Below are 16,945 nucleotides of genomic sequence, written 5' to 3'. Positions count from 1 at the left end.
CATATTGTCTATACAAAATACTATTCCTATATTTCAATTTTTTTGTGGCTAAAATTAACGAATTACAAAAGAATTTTTGAAGCAAAATATTACTAGAAAATTGTTAAAATTATAAAATTATAATTTTAATATTTTTCAGGTATTTCATTTTTTCAAATTGTTTTGTGTGTCGAAATTCTTAGATAATTTTTTAATAATTTTGTTCTCTATCAGTGAGAAGCGCGTTTCTGCTTCATTATCTCATTGTCTCTTTCTCTTTCTGTTTTCTCGATAGGAACGAAAACACGTATTTTCCTTGTGTAAAGTGTCGCACCGCAAATGTTGAAACACCATATTACATGTGTACAATCCGTACCCATTGGATGTCGCTCGATCATCATAATCTATCTAAACTTCGACACTTCTTGATCTCAAGACTCTTTACTTTCAAACTTGTAATTAATTTTCTATCGATAAATCTTTCTACCACGTTTGTACAATCTGTGCACATGCATACACACACATAACACGTACATACACAAGTATACATGAACACATTCTAAACGAATACATAATGTGGTATACTATTGTGTAATCAGTAATCGGTGTAATGAGACGCAGAGAAGCGATAAATAACACACAGATACGCATTTTTTGCACCGACGTACTAACACAACTTTCATTGTGACGTCCACTAATGTAATTCATACGATCGTGTACATGTAAGATCAGCGCCGCTCTACGACTCTACTTCGCTCGGTTACGTTAACTAAATTTTCAGACGTTACAGACGTTCAGAGGTTTCTTGTTTGCCATTATATTTTTAATGCCTTCGATATTCTAAAACATATAAACAAAAATCTTGAAAAGAAATTAGTCTAAAATTTACTAAGAATTAGCAAAAAACAATGTGTGCATTCAAGGTTATTGTAAATTACTGGACTGCAAATATCCAAACAATATTCATATTTTTATAAATATGATTAATGAAATAGAATCTAAACAAAAATTTGTTTCATTCTTTAAATATCATGTATTTTGGGTATTGTATACATTTTTATGCATTATATCCATTCTGAGGGTTTTTCCACTTTAAATTCCTCATAAATGCATAAATATCTGCAGTCTGTTAATTATCATAATTATAGAGCGAGTTCAATATCCTGTTGCAACATGATCTTCAAAAGATCTGAGGTATCGGTAAAATATTTTCGTTGATTTATATTAGTATGTATAGGTGTTTCACTTACAGTGATCTCGTTAAACATTTTCGCTATATATGTTTTCATCTTTTAGTAATAAAGTGCATATTGCTAATATATTTTAAATTTAGTTAATATTACTCCAAGATCATGTTGTTACAGGTCATGGCATAAAATGTCTTTTTATTGAGCTTGAAATTTAGAGATGTATGACCTAAAAAAAAAAATTAAGTCAATTTAAAAAAGGAAATAAAATTCTTCCTAAGATATTTTTTAATAAAAAGTAAAAGGCATGTTTTAAAGAAGATATACGTGTGTTTAAAATTTTTAAATAATCATGATTAATACAACACGTGGCACATATGACTCTAACAGCTTTTTAAGAGGAACACATGATATACAGAAGTCGCAAATCGTTCTCAAATATAATTAACAAGTTCAAGATGCTTTAAATAATGAACAAACATTGAAGAAGCGTGGAAAAATGAAATCTTACATATGCACGATCGTATTTTGTCCTCTGTAGAAATGCCTTATTGTCACGTGCCTCAATTAACAATTAAACTGTTCACCTGCTTACCAATTACTTGTTAGTATACGTATCAACAAATATGTACGTGTAATATCGCGTTATTCTTTGTACTGCTCTTGTAAATATATTCTGAACGATTACTGTCACCATGTGTCGTCTATGAAGTCGAGCATTTTTTCGAAATTATTTTTTTACCCCATTTCTCCTTATTCTATCCTTTCATCTATTCAAGACGCTTGAATCAATGTGTGTAAAATCCATAGTCCACATCTTATCATATTTTTTCAGCTTTATAATAATTGTTTCGCATGTATTCTTGTACATATTTAAACCATTTTTTTAACAATTAAGGACAAGTTCTAGAAATTACAATTAAATTTTCTTCTTTATAGATTTAAAAATATACTCAGTGTCTTCAGGGTGTTTGAAGTATGTAAAATAATGTGTAATAAAAACTATAAAACTATAAAACAGAAGTCATGAAAGCTACATACGTATATAGTAAAAATGATATGCAATATAAAATTATCAAAACTATAGTAATGAAAGTTACAAAATCAAATCTTGTTATGAATACATTTTTTTGTTTCTAAACTTTACAAGGAGTAAAGGCATTTAAATTGTTACACTTACCAACAGTAGGCAACGACTACTTTTAGTTACTAAAAATAAAAAATAAAAATTTCTGAATAATTTCATAGGAAATAGCTTAATTTTGAAATTTAAAAAATTATTTCACAATGATAAAAAAGATTTAGAAAATTATACATATATCATATATCTACATCTATCTGGAATTTGTTTGGCGCTTTCGTCGTTAAATGTTATGAGGTTATGTAAGTTCCGACAGACTGAAATTTACGTGTATTCGAAATTCGAATAAGGAAATTTTCTGTTGGTAAATTGTGTGAATATTTTCATATTAAGAGCATACTTGAAAGAAAGGAAGTGAAGAAGTACTAAAATTCTAAAATGCCACTTCCAGCTGCATTAGCTGCACGGCTTGCTAAAAGAGGGCTTATTACTGGATCAGAAAAACACGGTATAATAATTTTATTCATTTGTGCATAAAACACAGTATAACCAACAATATCATTTTATATCGAATTGATAATTTAATTAATAATAGTTTTTTATCTTACTACTTTATGCTTCATAAATACTATAAAGATCAAATTATTAATATGTAATTCAGAATGAACATAACCTTAATGTTTTCATACATAATCAAATTTAAAAAATGCTGAGGATACAACATCATGTATAAATCAAATAATATTTTTAGAATCTACAAAAAAAGAATCAAGAAAAAAAATCCATGAAGAAGTAATAGCTGAAGATTATGATAGTACAAAAGATGATATTAACCAAATTGACATATCACAAAAATTTATGGTAAATATTATATCAAAAACTATTATAAAATATTAAATACAGTAACGATAAATAATAATGCAAATATCCATAATATAAAAATATTAAATAATAAACGTTTTATTTTAGGGATATAGTGGTTGTCCCAATAAGTATAATATTTATCATGAATGTACAAAAAAGTGCAAAGAGTTATGGGGTCTTGGACATGTACAACCTTCTGACAAATACTTGAAAAAGCAATTAAAATTAATACAGAAGTATCCCTTACCAGAAACCTGGAAAGCTGTTTATGACCCTGGATCGTTAGTATCAATTTTTTCTACTTATAATTTCTAGGGAAAATATGTTTATATCAAATTTCATATAATTATTTAATTCATCAATAGTGGCCAACATTATTATTGGGACTGGTCATCTGATTTGGTATCTTGGTTACCACCGGGCCACCCAAAATGTCAAATATCTCAACCAGCTTCTCAGTTAAGAGAAGAATTACATCTAAAAGCAGCAGATCAGGATGACAATATGTCTAGTGATGACAGTGGTAGTGAACAAGAGCCAATGGAAGTTAGTAATCAGTTTCTTCAATTTAATAAAAATGTAATGCCCAGTATATTTTAGCACTATCACAAATAATTGTTTAATTATCTAGGTGGATGAACCAGACACAAAGAAAGATAAAAAATTAGAGACTAGATCAAGACACAAACCAGGAGATAGTAAAAGAAATCAAAGATTAGAAAAATCTGAGAGCAAAGAGAAGAAAGACAGAACTTTAGATCCTATGGATCCAGCATCTTACAGTGATATTCCACGGTAAATTTCATTTTATTTATTAATTTATATTAATAAAGTAATTATGATAAAATTAATTTTCATATATAGACAACAACACGTTCAAATTATTTGATTTTTATAGGGGAAAATGGTCTGATGGTTTAGCACGACACAATGAAGCTAAAACAGGAGCAGACACAACTGCTTCAGGACCACTTTATCAAATGAGGCCATATCCTAGTCCAGGCGCGGTTTTGCGATCAAATAGAGCTAACAAAACAGATTCAGAATCGTCTAACAAACCTAAAGTATCGTGTCCCGAAAAACCAGAATAAATTTCTCTTTTATACTATTTAGTCTATTATGCAATTTATTATACATTTATGTCTAATGTAAATATAGTGTAACTTACGGAATTTGTCAGTAATCTTATTATTATATTATCTCTATATATAAATGACTGACTAATTAAATAAAAAATATTAACTATGATTTAAAGATTATTATTATTGTTATTGAACATATAGTGTTGTATCTTATTGTAAAAACTTTTTAAAAAGTACGTTTTAGAGAACTGTTTCTTTGGACGTGCAGATCTCTACTTAAGATAATCTCAAATTTAATTTGAAAGCCAATAACAGACAAAGTAATATGTACGAAAAAAAATGATCGACGTTCATTTAACGTATAATTTACGATGTCAATAATTTACACATTTCTTAAACAGAAAAAATGATCACTTGTTTTTGAGTCATTTTAATGCTACATTTTTCAAGCTAGTTTTGATCTAATCTTTATCGTTTGTAACATGCATCTATCTAGTTTCAATTTTACGTCAGTTATTTTTTTCAAATATTGAACCTTTCTGTAAATGCGTAGTTAGTTAAATATTACATAAGTATTGTAATCGCAAAATTGAAGTTTTAAAATACTTATCGAAAATAGTAACATTATCACAAATAAATAATCGCACAGTAAAATATCGACAGTAGTATACATGTATCAACAATATTCGAATAGTGAAACGAAAAATTTGCATATTTGATGAAATTCAATCGTGACAATTGCTACAGTTTCATGTATCATCACTTTTAGTTTTGTGTGATATTCTGGTGCTTTCAATTAGAAAAGCTTGATTTACGCGAATGGAATATGTTTTGATTAACATTGTTACAATTTTTAAATTGTTATGCCACAGTAATTTTTCTTTTAATTTTCAAGACTTTTAGTTATGGAAAATGTAATCAAATTTGAGATAATTCAAATTCTTTGTAGAAATAATAGCGTTGTACAAGAAATCAAGAAAAAAAAAGTATTAAAAGTCAATAATTTTAATTATCAAATTAAATTCGCTATGATTCCAATTTTCATAATATTTTTAAAATTAAGCTTCGAATTATAATTATAATATTATAAATATATAATTATATAAATATAATATTAAATATAATAAAAAATTCAGGAAGAAAATGCATTACTGGCTCTGAGCAAACCCAGACCGCGACGGCCATGCGAGTGTTAACCTTGTTCTTGGCCTACTTTGTCAGTAACGATGCAGGGGAGCAAGCTCGATATTTCCAAGGGATGATACGCGAATTATAGAACGAATTCTCTCCACAAAACGTTTTACCACGTTGCTCTCCATTATATTCTATTAACGCTTCTCTTTAAATTCCAAAACATATAACGTACAAGATTAAATAATGAAACGTCCCGTAACGTAAAAAGAAAGATGCAAACACCGTGCGTAAATATCGAAATAGTGCAGTTAGTTTGTGTGACGTAAGATAAAAAAACCGTGCAAAAGAAGTTTATGAATTGCAAGAAGTGCTGTAAAATAAATTTATTAAAAAATACATTCAACCCTGATTTCCCTACATGTGCGATGTTTTACACACGATGAATACGATTACTTGAAAAAATTTCATTCGTATACATTTAAGGTGCGTATAAATCAATGTTATTATCTTCTATTTAATATTAAATAATTATGACATTTTCCATACGATGTAGATTATGTTTTAATAGTTGTATTATTTTTCATTAAAATTTGAAATACTCATAAAAGTATTTGATATTATGGTCATGCTTAGAAGTATATGAGGTTAAGTTATAAGCACATGACAAATTGTGAATTTTCCCGCCGATTTTAAACTGTCATGATTACAATACTCATCTGAATATTATTTAATTGATTCCAATTAATTGGTTGATGATTTCTATTTAATTTATTATTTCAAGTGTGAGTAATGGTAGAAAATATATAATGTTATACAACGAATTAAAATCGATTTAGTAGTAATCTTGTTCTATTGTTAATTATCTAGCACGTTAAAGAACAAATTTGTTAGAAATTATATATATTCAATATTAAAAACCTTTATTTATTTTATTATTATTAATTCTTACAAATAATGAAAATATTTGTGTAATTTTCTGGTATGAGTTAGATTTACAAAAAGTTAAATGAAAGTTACTAGAAACAAATTTAGCATTTGGTGAAGGTTAAAGAGATTTTCTATTTCATTTAAATAATTTCTATAATGTATAATTTATTAAAAAATTCTATAAATTATTTTAAAAAGAACTACTCCAGGAATTTTTTAATTTTAGGACAAGTTAATTTTTATAAATTAGGACTAATGAAACTAGGTAGTTGTTAGCAAAATGCATTGAATCATATGAAATTGTTTTGATTAAGTAATATGATGTTTTAAAGTAATCTTAACTGTATCGTTAAAGTTTTATTCGAAGAAAAGGATATTTCATATCCTGAATGAATCTAATAAATTGTGTGTGTTATAATATCATAATTAACATTGTTATCAACATACATTTACATTTAAATGATTTCTTAATTTTTTTCAGATAAATCTAATTTAATTGTATCGGTTAAGTATCTACTGCTAGCTACTAATCATAATCACTACTTTTGAACTGCAAGTTTGTTTTACTAAGCTTCAAATATACATTGATATTGTTGATGCAGTTCTATGTAGATATGATAGACAAAACCAAAAGTTGTCGTATGGTGAGTATAATACAATACTTTTAACATAAAATGTATTATATCTCTATAACATTACCTCAACAATATTACTCATTTTTATAGCCAAAATATCATTTCAGAAAATGTACTTATTGCCTTTTCTCTTACCATTAATTACCTAATGATTCATAGCTTTATTATTGATATAAATATCAAATAATGAATATTAAAATGCAATGAATTGAATTGGGTTAAACAAAATTGTATAGGTATATATTATTTGTAGAATTATTTTATCATATAATAAAATTTTAAGAGTATATAATTTATTTGTTTATAATGAGTGAAATAAATGAACTTCAATTGCCACGAAAATATGTTGCATTATGTGTAATTCAGGTTTTGTATTGAAAGTACATATTCAAAGAGAAATTTAAGATTTCTTTTTCTTATCTATATCATTTATCTTATCTCTATTGCATGCAAGTTTTATTGGTTTCCTTTAAGTCAAACTTGTTTTATTAACTACTCTATATTTTCCTAAGGAAAAAACGCAGAAATATTATATTATTCATTGCTATATATAATTTCTATTTGTATTATTTATAATTACTAATGATTTAATTTATAGCAGTGTAATATTTGAAATTCCTGTAAAGAATAATTATTTTAAATACAAGAGTCAGAAATGTGTAATAAGTTTATTATGTGTTAGTTTATCATTATTTTTCTTGTTCTGTACTTAGTTTTGTTTGATATTTTTTTTTTAGTTAGTGTATTGCTTAATATTAAGGTGAATGCATATACGTATCAAGATGGCAATGGGAAGTATTATTTGTGGAGCCAACACTCCTAAAATGAAGAGAAAAAAGGCAAAGGTATCTCATGTTTTCATTTACTCTACTTTATTTAAGAAAAGATATTTTAGTCAAACATCACATTTTACTTTACCATTTAACACTGTAAATATTACATTATAAATTTTGTAAATATATATATGTGTATATCATTTTGTAATGATAAATGAATAATTCAAATATATTTTAGGTAACTGAACGCAGTTGGATAGAGGCAACTTTTCAAAAAAGAGAATGCTCAAAATTTATTCCAAGTGCTGACGATGAACACAAGTATGTAATGTTCATTACTTTTTTATTTTTTACTTAGATATTCTTACAGAATACATTTGCATATCCCACATTATGATCAATGAGTGTTTATAACGTTAAAAACGTGCAAAAATATTTATTAAAAATTATTTTAACTTTAAACATATTTTTATGGAATACATCAAATAAATTTTTTTTCAATATATATCATTCTTGACATCATCATCATGCATTTATTGAACTTCTATGTTTATTTATTTACTTATTCTTTTGTTAAACATACTTATTGAGCATTGATAAATGGCTATATATACATATTTTGAATACATATTTCTTTAAAAAGGACAATATTTTTGCAGAGGCAATATAAACAGCATAATTACATTAACAATGATGATTGTATGCTATAATTATTAATTTTAACGTTATGTTATAAAATATTGCTTTTCAATGCCGATTTTTAAATATGCCTTCCATTTTTATGATCCTTACAATTATTAGTATTTTTTTACAATTGTTTATATACATACATTATTTATATACATTTACAAATATTTATTATAAAAAACTTATTTCTGAATTTTCTAGGTCACTACTAACATAATTGTTTATGTTCATTTTCCTTTCATTTACTTTTTTTTCTTTCATTCCATTTATAGGTTTATGCAAGTAAAGGGAGATAAGAATGCAGAGTATGATGTGATCACCACTTCCAGGTGAGAGTTCATTGTGGGTTTTGTCAAGATTGAGAACTTTGTGTTCTTTATGAAAAAAACAAAAAAAGAAGGATAGGTGACTTAACAAAGATATTTAATATTGCTTCTGCAAATATATATCAAAATTATATTCCAAAATAGTATTATATGCATTTCCCTAATATGTAAGCTAAATAATATTTCTCCTTTAAAGAGAAAATAATAATTTATATACTATTTTCCACATCTTTGAGTAGTCATTAATAAAGTACTGTTACATTACATGCATTCTATACAGTTCTCAGCAATAATGGTTTGTACTAAAAGAGCTGTTAGACTCTAAGTTTTCGTAGCATACATAAAATCTGCACCAAAATTGCATTATATAATCATTGAATTGCTTCTTTTTGAGAAACCTCACTGATAAAATTTTATTTTAAATTTTCTTTTTGTTTACTGCTTTTCATAAAACATCTCATTTTCTCTTAGAGTTCATATCCATTACATCATGCAGCCAAGTAATCAAATCGTATATTTATACAAATATTATTATGGTAATATTATAATTCATAGTATTTGGACAATAATTACATTAAGGAAACCTGTTATGAAAATAATCGTCATAAAATCTATTGTCTGTAAAATCAGTATTGTCAGTAGCTAATAGTTATTCTGATACCATGTACATTTATAAGTTTCCTTAATGAGCAAACTATGTTGATGAGATATAGAAATATATTTTGTACAGTCATAAGCAATCCTTTTATATTGACAAAAAAAAAAAAAAAACGATTAGTTGTAAAATGGTACAATTATATGCAATAGTTTTCTATAGCATTCTGCTTTATATTATGAAGAAAATTATCACATGCTTCTATTCTATTTAAAGAGTATTTGTACCCAATTACATCTAGCCTCTTCCTCTCAGTAAAAATATTAATAAATGATTGATTATTATAGATGTTGTTGTGGATATTCTTATACTCATCACTGCAGAGCTGGTATAGATGTTCAAAGTTACACTCCTAGTAATACCAAAGAAGAAGATCGAGAACAATGGTCTCCTGGAAAAAATACACGTCCATTTCCTACTGATGCATATGGTACCATTGAATTTCAAGGTGGACCTCATCCAACTAAAGCTCAAGTAAATAAATGAAAAATATGTACATATTAAAATATATAATATATTTCTTTTTTTATATTAATATTGAATTTTAAGTATGTGAGACTTGCTTATGACACAAGGCCAGAACCAATAGTACAATTGTTGTGTCGAGAATGGAATCTGGGATTACCTAAGTTACTAATAACTGTGCATGGTGGTCGATCTAATTTCGAACTGCAGCCAACTTTGAAAAAAGTTCTAAGGAAAGGTTTGCTGAAGGCTGCAAAGACAACTGGTGCATGGATATTCACAGGTGGAACTAATACAGGTAGATTGAAATAAATGTAATTAGGCTAATTATCTTTATTGGAATAACTGTATAAATTCTATTATAAATGGAGACCAAAAATAACAGTTACGTCTAAAGTTTTTGAAAAATGTCATTGAAAAGAAGATTTAAATAGAAGGCAGTAATCATTAAATCTTACAGAAATTTTAAAATTCTTTCATTTACAATGATTATTCATAACTAAAATCATCTAAACTAAGCTATTGGGTTGGCAACTAAGTGATTGCAGATTTTATCAATACCACCTAATGACAAATCCGCAATCACTTAGTTGTCAAACCAATATTAATTTTTAGACTGTAACTTTTTAAATTTTGATCTAGCTATTATGATCCCTGATTATAAACATTACATTTCAATTTCGTAGGTGTAACAAGACAAGTAGGAGATGCCCTGCTATTAGAACGATCTCAAAGACAAGGTCGGGTTGTAAGTATTGGCATAGCACCATGGGGAATTTTAGACAAAAGTCATGAACTTGTAGGCCGTGGAGGTGAAGTACCTTATGAATGTCTTTCCTCTCCATGGTAAGATATAATTTCTATGGTTAATGTACTATTTGTTATAAATATCTATTTTCATACTTATTACAACTGTTTAGGTCTAAATATGCAGTTTTAAACAATCGTCATGCATATTTTTTATTGGTGGATAACGGTACCGGTGGTCGATATGGTGCAGAAATTGTGCTGCGTAGAAGATTGGAAAAATATATTTCTAATCTAAAATTACAGCCATGTAAGTATCGACATTTAGATGTATATCGTTTAAATAATCTTTGTAACATGAAATGAAAAATTTATTGCAGACACACACAGCAGTATTCCTGTTGTGGCATTGGTAATTGAAGGAGGAACAAATACGATTCGATCAGTTTTAGAGTATGTTACAGACGTTCCTCCTGTTCCTGTAGTAGTTTGCGATGGATCAGGTCGTGCAGCTGATCTCATCGCTTTTATGCATAAGTAAGAACGTCATGACCAACTAGCTATACATATTTCTTAATATAATTATATTTTGACAATGATAGTAAATAAAAAATTTAGATACGCGTCTGAAGGAGATGGAGAGAATGGAGAGAATGAGGGACCATTAGAAAGTATGAGAGGACATCTTTTAGATACTATCAAACGCACTTTCAAAGTATCCTCTGAACAGGCATCACAACTGTACTCTGAACTTTTGCAATGTACCCGTAAGAAACATTTGGTTGGTACACTAGTCATTTTATATAGATAAATTATTCATATAAATGAATGGGTTAATTATTTGTGCATTATATAATCATTAAAATTAAATTTCTACAGATAACAGTATTTAGAATAAGTCAAGAGCGGCCACAGGAACTTGACCAAACGATTCTGACAGCTCTGTTCAAGTCCAAGCAATTATCCCCTGCTGAGCAGCTATCATTATCTTTAATTTGGAATAGAGTGGACATAGCACGTTGTGAAATATTTGTGTATGGTCAAAATTGGCCATCAGGTGCTCTAGAACAGGCAATGATGCAAGCTTTGCAACACGATCGAATTGACTTCGTGAAACTTCTCTTAGAAAATGGAGTCTCTATGCGTAAATTCTTGTCTATACCTCGCCTTGAGGAATTGTACAATACCGTAAGTTCTTTGCTTTTATTATATAACATATCTCAGGATCTATCAGCCAAATTCTGTGTATGTGTGTGTGTATCAATATTTTCTATAAGTATAATCAAGCAAAAGATGTTAAAGTTAAGCTTTAAATGACCTACATTTATATTTTAATATAGCATTTATATAAAATTTTTTCCTTGGCTATAACTATAGAATACAATGACAAAGTTTGGCTGTTTCATAGGACATCCTGCATTTAAAATTATTACATAATGAGCATGCTCTTTTTATTTATATCGATTATCTAGAAAGAAGGCCCTTCGAACACACTGGGCTACATTCTCCGCGACGTTCGACCAAATATTCCACGGGGTTACATGTACACACTGCACGATATCGGCCTCGTAATAAATAAATTAATGGGTGGCGCGTATCGGTCGCAGTACACACGCAGAAGATTCCGTATGATCTATACCAAAGTGATGAAAAGATCTGGGGCACATCCTCAACATATGCATCGAAATAGCTGCGTCCTGGGTAGCACTAGTCGCTACTATTCGGGATCTGGTAGTAAACAAGATAGCTTAACAATGAGTTTGCTCGCTGAAACTTTACCAGCTAATCGAGACACGCCGCTTTTTGATTATCCTTTCAATGAGTTGCTTATATGGGCTGTGTTAACTAAACGACAGCAAATGGCACTATTAATGTGGCAACACGGGGAAGAAGCTTTAGCAAAAGCACTCGTTGCTCTTAAATTGTATAAAGCCATGGCGCACGAAGCTGCTGAGGATGATCTTGAAACGGAAGTTTATGACGAATTGCGGAGTTATGGAAAAGAATTTGAAAATATTGGTATTAATAATATAATATATTTGCAATACAATATTTATCATAATATTTTCTTTTTTTATTATTTTTGTACAATATAATTTTTTGTATAGCTTTGGAATTGTTAGATTATTGTTATCGTCAAGATGACGATCAAACGAAACAACTATTAACTTCTGAACTTCAAAATTGGTCTGGTCAAACATGTCTTTCATTGGCTGTCACGGCTAATCATCGACCACTTTTAGCACACCCTTGTAGCCAAATTATTTTAGCTGATTTATGGATGGGAGGTCTTCGTACGAGAAAGAATACGAATTTAAAGGTGATTGAATTGGATGTAATGTAAAGAATATATTTTTCATATTTTATAATATTGTTTTAATTTGTTGTTAGGTTGTACTTGGGTTAGTTTGTCCATTTTATATAATGTGTTTGGAATTTAAAAGTCGCGAGGAATTGCAACTGATGCCACAAACTCAGGAAGAACATTTGATCTCTCTCGAAGATGAGAAAGAAGATAGTGATTCAGAGCATGGCATACCAACAGGTCCAGATGTTGAGGTAATAAATGTTCTTTTTTAATAATATTTTGATATAAAAGTATTAACTAATTATGTAATAGTTATTGGCAGCTAAAAAAGACTAAGGTTTATGAAAATTTAATGTTGATTAATTTTTATGGTCATTATGAACCTATTTTATGAATAAAATAAATTATTATAAAAATGTAGAATATTTGGTAATAATTAATATAGCTTATCATTGCATTTATAAGAGTTCATCATTACACATTTCACGCTGCAATTATTATTTCTGAACATAGTGGCAATCACTGCTTTATTATTTTGGATAACGTTTTCAAATTTCGTCCATTCATTATACAAGTTATCGAAAGTATTGTCATTTGTAAATAACAAATTTTCACGATAATAAATTCAATGCAAAATGTAGTCACTTTTAATAATTATTTAGAACATAGTTTATTTTCGAGATAACTTTCAGTAACACAGTTGGTACATGTGGTTGCTGGCTTTGAACAGTTATTTGAACCATTATATAGAAGCGTATACGCATATGTCTATTTACGTTATATATAATGAAAAAAGAAACGTTTTACAACTCTTTTATATCTGTGTTAAATCTATATTTAAATATTTCACACAAAGCATAAAATACTATTAACAGATCATAATTATATTTAAACTGTGCCTTTTATATTCTTAATTCTTATTTCTCTGTACATGTAGGCAGATAAGATGTATGAAATATAATTATAGTATATAATTTTATTTCATTTATTATTGAGATATGTATACTTAAGTATATATTGTTTGGAAAGGTATTGTATGTCTAGTAATTGCTCAGTATTGTATGGTATAGTGTATCGATCGCTATTAGAGGTATTGAAATGTTTTTGTGACTCATAGACTATGTGGGTATGCGTATGAATTGTTTTTTAGAAACGTCAGCGCAGGAGCCTGAGCGTACGCAACAAATCCAGCAGCCAACAAGGCGCTAAGGTATATCTATAATGACCTGAAATGCAATGATTCTATGACCAATAAGTTTACACTTTCCGGTGCACTTTTCAACTATCTTTCTTATGTTATTAGTTATCATCAAGGAAAACTTCTATTTATTCAGTATCGGAATCCGTACCGGTGAGGATGATAACTAACGCTTCTACTCTAAAGCAAATCGTGTTGTACTGTTATAAATACTTAACAAAAAAAATCGTCCATTTTGATGTCGAATATAAAAACATACCGCTAAAATATCGGTATAGTTTTCATAAAAAATTAACAATAATAACACAAGCTACTTGATATATGTTTATATATGTATGTTAGCTTTAGATTTCTAAAATGTGTCATCACGACATACCGATGTTTTTCATTTAGCGGTTAAAAAATCTCTAACCATTACCAGTCGTATGTTTTTGATAATTTATTCTTACTAATTTATTGTTTAATGTACCAAAATACAACCTTGTATTTCAAACATTCTATTTATGAAGTTATTTCTAATTGAGTCATGGAGAAACAAAAATATTGTTTGGTGATGTAACTACTTTAAATTTTCACTTCCCTCGTGTTACCCACATGCACTAACAATTTATGTTCTATACAACCATAATTTTTAACACTATTTGCACTCTATTCTATCGTTCTTTATCTTCTATTGTAGCTATTAAATAAGTTCACTCTTTTTTACACCTTTCTTATTTATTTTTATTTTTATTTTCTCTATTTATTAAAATATTTTTGTACTGGATTAGTTCTTTATTACAATACTTGCTATGAATCTCTATATTGAAATACAATACCGCAAGTAATTGCTCCCTTTCACAAAATATATTACAAGTTCACCATGCTTGTACGCTTGAAATGTACATTTCATTCATAATTCCACATGATCATATAGTTTAATTATATAATAGTAAATAATTACGTATTTGTACAGAAATGAATGTATGTCATCTATATACTCCTACCTTTCATAATATTCTAGAATGCCAGAAAGAACTTTTTCGTTTAGTATGTGCTTTTTACATGCTATGTACCATTCTATCCAATTGATTTCTTTGATTATTTTGTTAGCAACATCCAGACTGTAAATGGTTTCTGAGAATGATCAAGAATTAATAAAGACAACAGATTCTTATCTATGTGTTAATGTCCTGTACAATCTATCTTAATGCTTGTATACATTGTTCTGAAATTCTGGTTTCTTCATGTAGGCTTTAATCAGCAACGAACACACTACTGTCATCAAGGAGACAATTGTACAAGAGAATGGTAAAGTACTGACAGATAACGATGATGGAATTCATCGTACATATGGTATAAACTCTGACTACTATGACATCAAGAACAGCAGGCCATTGAGATTGAGGAAAAAATTGTATGAATTTTATACAGCTCCCATCACAAAATTTTGGGCTAATGCTGTAAGTTTTATACATGAAATAATTAAGTTTCTAATATATTACATGCTAAACTTATTCTTTTTATTTTATAGATAGCATACATTATTTTCTTGGTTCTCTTCTCATACTCCATTCTCATACATATGGATGATCGTCCATCATTAGCAGAGATTTATGCCATTGCATATATTTGTACATTAGGATGTGAAAAAGTACGAGAAATAGCAACATCCGAACCAGCTACTCTTTCACATAAATTTAGTGTTTGGGCATGGAATATGTGGAATCCTTGTGATGCAGCTGCTATTATTTTTTTTCAAATTGGTTTAGCTTTACGCTTAAGACACTCAACTCTCGATATTGGTCGTGTCATCTATTGCGTTGATTCCATTTATTGGTACTTAAGGATATTGAACATTCTTGGTGTAAATAAGTACTTTGGTATGTCACGCAAGTTAAATGGAAAGTTAGCAAAAATATGAAGTATGAATGCATAGATAATAAATAAATTTTATATTATTGTTCTTAGGTCCTTTAGTTACAATGATGGGAAAAATGGTAAAAAATATGACATACTTTGTGGTACTTTTAATAGTGGTATTAATGAGTTTTGGAGTCACTCGACAGGCAATTTTGAACCCTAATGCTGAACCGAAATTGAGGATTATTCGTGATGTATGTACTTTCTACAAATATTTTCTTTCTATTTCAGTTTATTATTGTTACATATTAGTTTGTTATTATTATTTCATATTCTATATTCTATTCTATTCTGTTCTATAAAGAATATATATTTTTATTTTATAGATTTTTATGGAACCATATTTTATGTTATATGGAGAGGTGTATGCCGACAACATAGATCCAGATTGCGGAGACGAACCAGGAATGATTCCATGTTTACCAGGCCGGTGGATCACACCTACTGTAATGTCCATTTATCTTTTAATTGCAAACATATTGTTAATAAATCTTTTGATTGCCGTATTCAATAATATTTTCAATGAAGTAAACGCGGTGGCGCACCAAGTTTGGATGTTCCAACGTTTTACTGTTGTTATGGAGTATGAACAGAAACCTGTTTTACCTCCTCCGCTCATTGTAGTTTGTCATATATATCTGGTGGTGAAATATTTGCTGCGATATGTAACACAAGGGAAAGCAAACACTGGTGAAACCTACGACAATGGACTGAAGTTGTTCTTAGAGGCAGACGACATGGAGCGCCTCTACGATTTTGAAGAGGATTGCGTTGAAGGATACTTCCGCGAGCAAGAGTTGAAACTGCAAATGTCTACAGAGGAACGTGTTAAAATTACCACAGAAAGGGTGGAGAATATGCATTCGAAGATCGAAGACATTGACAAGAAAGAAAATACTCAAAATGCATCTCTTCAAGTAATTATACTGTACCATTAATGTTTTACTGATATTAATAAATTTACTGTCAGATATTATAATAGAACTTTCGAT

The 16,945-nt window shown here is 28.7% G+C and overlaps 2 protein-coding genes across 9 annotated transcripts in view; both read left to right on the top strand.

The window, feature by feature from the left end:
• Positions 1 to 2,500: 2,500 nt before the first annotated feature.
• On the top strand, positions 2,501 to 4,359 carry LOC126874058 (polyglutamine-binding protein 1). Its single transcript, XM_050635678.1, has 6 exons — positions 2,501 to 2,755; positions 2,999 to 3,108; positions 3,217 to 3,392; positions 3,477 to 3,657; positions 3,743 to 3,906; positions 4,010 to 4,359. Exons 1-6 carry the CDS (start codon positions 2,686 to 2,688, stop codon positions 4,200 to 4,202), a joined length of 894 nt encoding a protein of 297 aa, XP_050491635.1. The 5' UTR covers positions 2,501 to 2,685; the 3' UTR covers positions 4,203 to 4,359.
• A 142-nt stretch (positions 4,360 to 4,501) lies between these two features.
• LOC126874028 (transient receptor potential cation channel trpm) overlaps positions 4,502 to 16,945 on the top strand; it is a 23,199-nt gene continuing 10,755 nt past the window's right edge. Inside the window, exons 1-21 of one of the 8 annotated variants that reach the window (XM_050635579.1) lie at positions 4,502 to 5,810; positions 6,736 to 6,898; positions 7,627 to 7,734; positions 7,904 to 7,986; positions 8,625 to 8,681; positions 9,621 to 9,807; positions 9,883 to 10,096; positions 10,485 to 10,644; positions 10,719 to 10,855; positions 10,926 to 11,082; positions 11,164 to 11,326; positions 11,425 to 11,733; positions 12,018 to 12,564; positions 12,654 to 12,865; positions 12,937 to 13,104; positions 14,004 to 14,063; positions 14,157 to 14,204; positions 15,284 to 15,493; positions 15,565 to 15,913; positions 16,002 to 16,147; positions 16,280 to 16,870. In XM_050635579.1, coding sequence (XP_050491536.1) covers positions 7,654 to 7,734; positions 7,904 to 7,986; positions 8,625 to 8,681; positions 9,621 to 9,807; positions 9,883 to 10,096; positions 10,485 to 10,644; positions 10,719 to 10,855; positions 10,926 to 11,082; positions 11,164 to 11,326; positions 11,425 to 11,733; positions 12,018 to 12,564; positions 12,654 to 12,865; positions 12,937 to 13,104; positions 14,004 to 14,063; positions 14,157 to 14,204; positions 15,284 to 15,493; positions 15,565 to 15,913; positions 16,002 to 16,147; positions 16,280 to 16,870 — 3,879 coding nt within the window. In that variant the 5' untranslated portion in view covers positions 4,502 to 5,810; positions 6,736 to 6,898; positions 7,627 to 7,653. The remainder of the gene's footprint in view (positions 5,811 to 6,735; positions 6,899 to 7,626; positions 7,735 to 7,903; positions 7,987 to 8,624; positions 8,682 to 9,620; positions 9,808 to 9,882; positions 10,097 to 10,484; positions 10,645 to 10,718; positions 10,856 to 10,925; positions 11,083 to 11,163; positions 11,327 to 11,424; positions 11,734 to 12,017; positions 12,565 to 12,653; positions 12,866 to 12,936; positions 13,105 to 14,003; positions 14,064 to 14,156; positions 14,205 to 15,283; positions 15,494 to 15,564; positions 15,914 to 16,001; positions 16,148 to 16,279; positions 16,871 to 16,945) is intronic. The other 7 variants (XM_050635580.1, XM_050635582.1, XM_050635581.1 and 4 more) reach the window with 7 other exon arrangements.

This window comes from Bombus huntii, chromosome 15 (genome assembly GCF_024542735.1).
Source record: "Bombus huntii isolate Logan2020A chromosome 15, iyBomHunt1.1, whole genome shotgun sequence".
Lineage (NCBI taxonomy): Eukaryota > Metazoa > Arthropoda > Insecta > Hymenoptera > Apidae > Bombus > Bombus huntii.
This window is presented reverse-complemented; position numbering and strand designations above follow the sequence as displayed.

Bases quoted from the DNA above. Each gene is read 5' to 3' on its own strand.
- LOC126874058 (XM_050635678.1), top strand. From the start codon at position 2,686: ATGCCACTTCCAGCTGCATTAGCTGCACGGCTTGCTAAAAGAGGGCTT. The intron at 2,756-2,998 runs GTATAATAATTT...TAATATTTTTAG, and splicing joins TACTGGATCAGAAAAACACG to AATCTACAAAAAAAGAATCA. The intron at 3,907-4,009 runs GTAAATTTCATT...TGATTTTTATAG, and splicing joins TCTTACAGTGATATTCCACG to GGGAAAATGGTCTGATGGTT.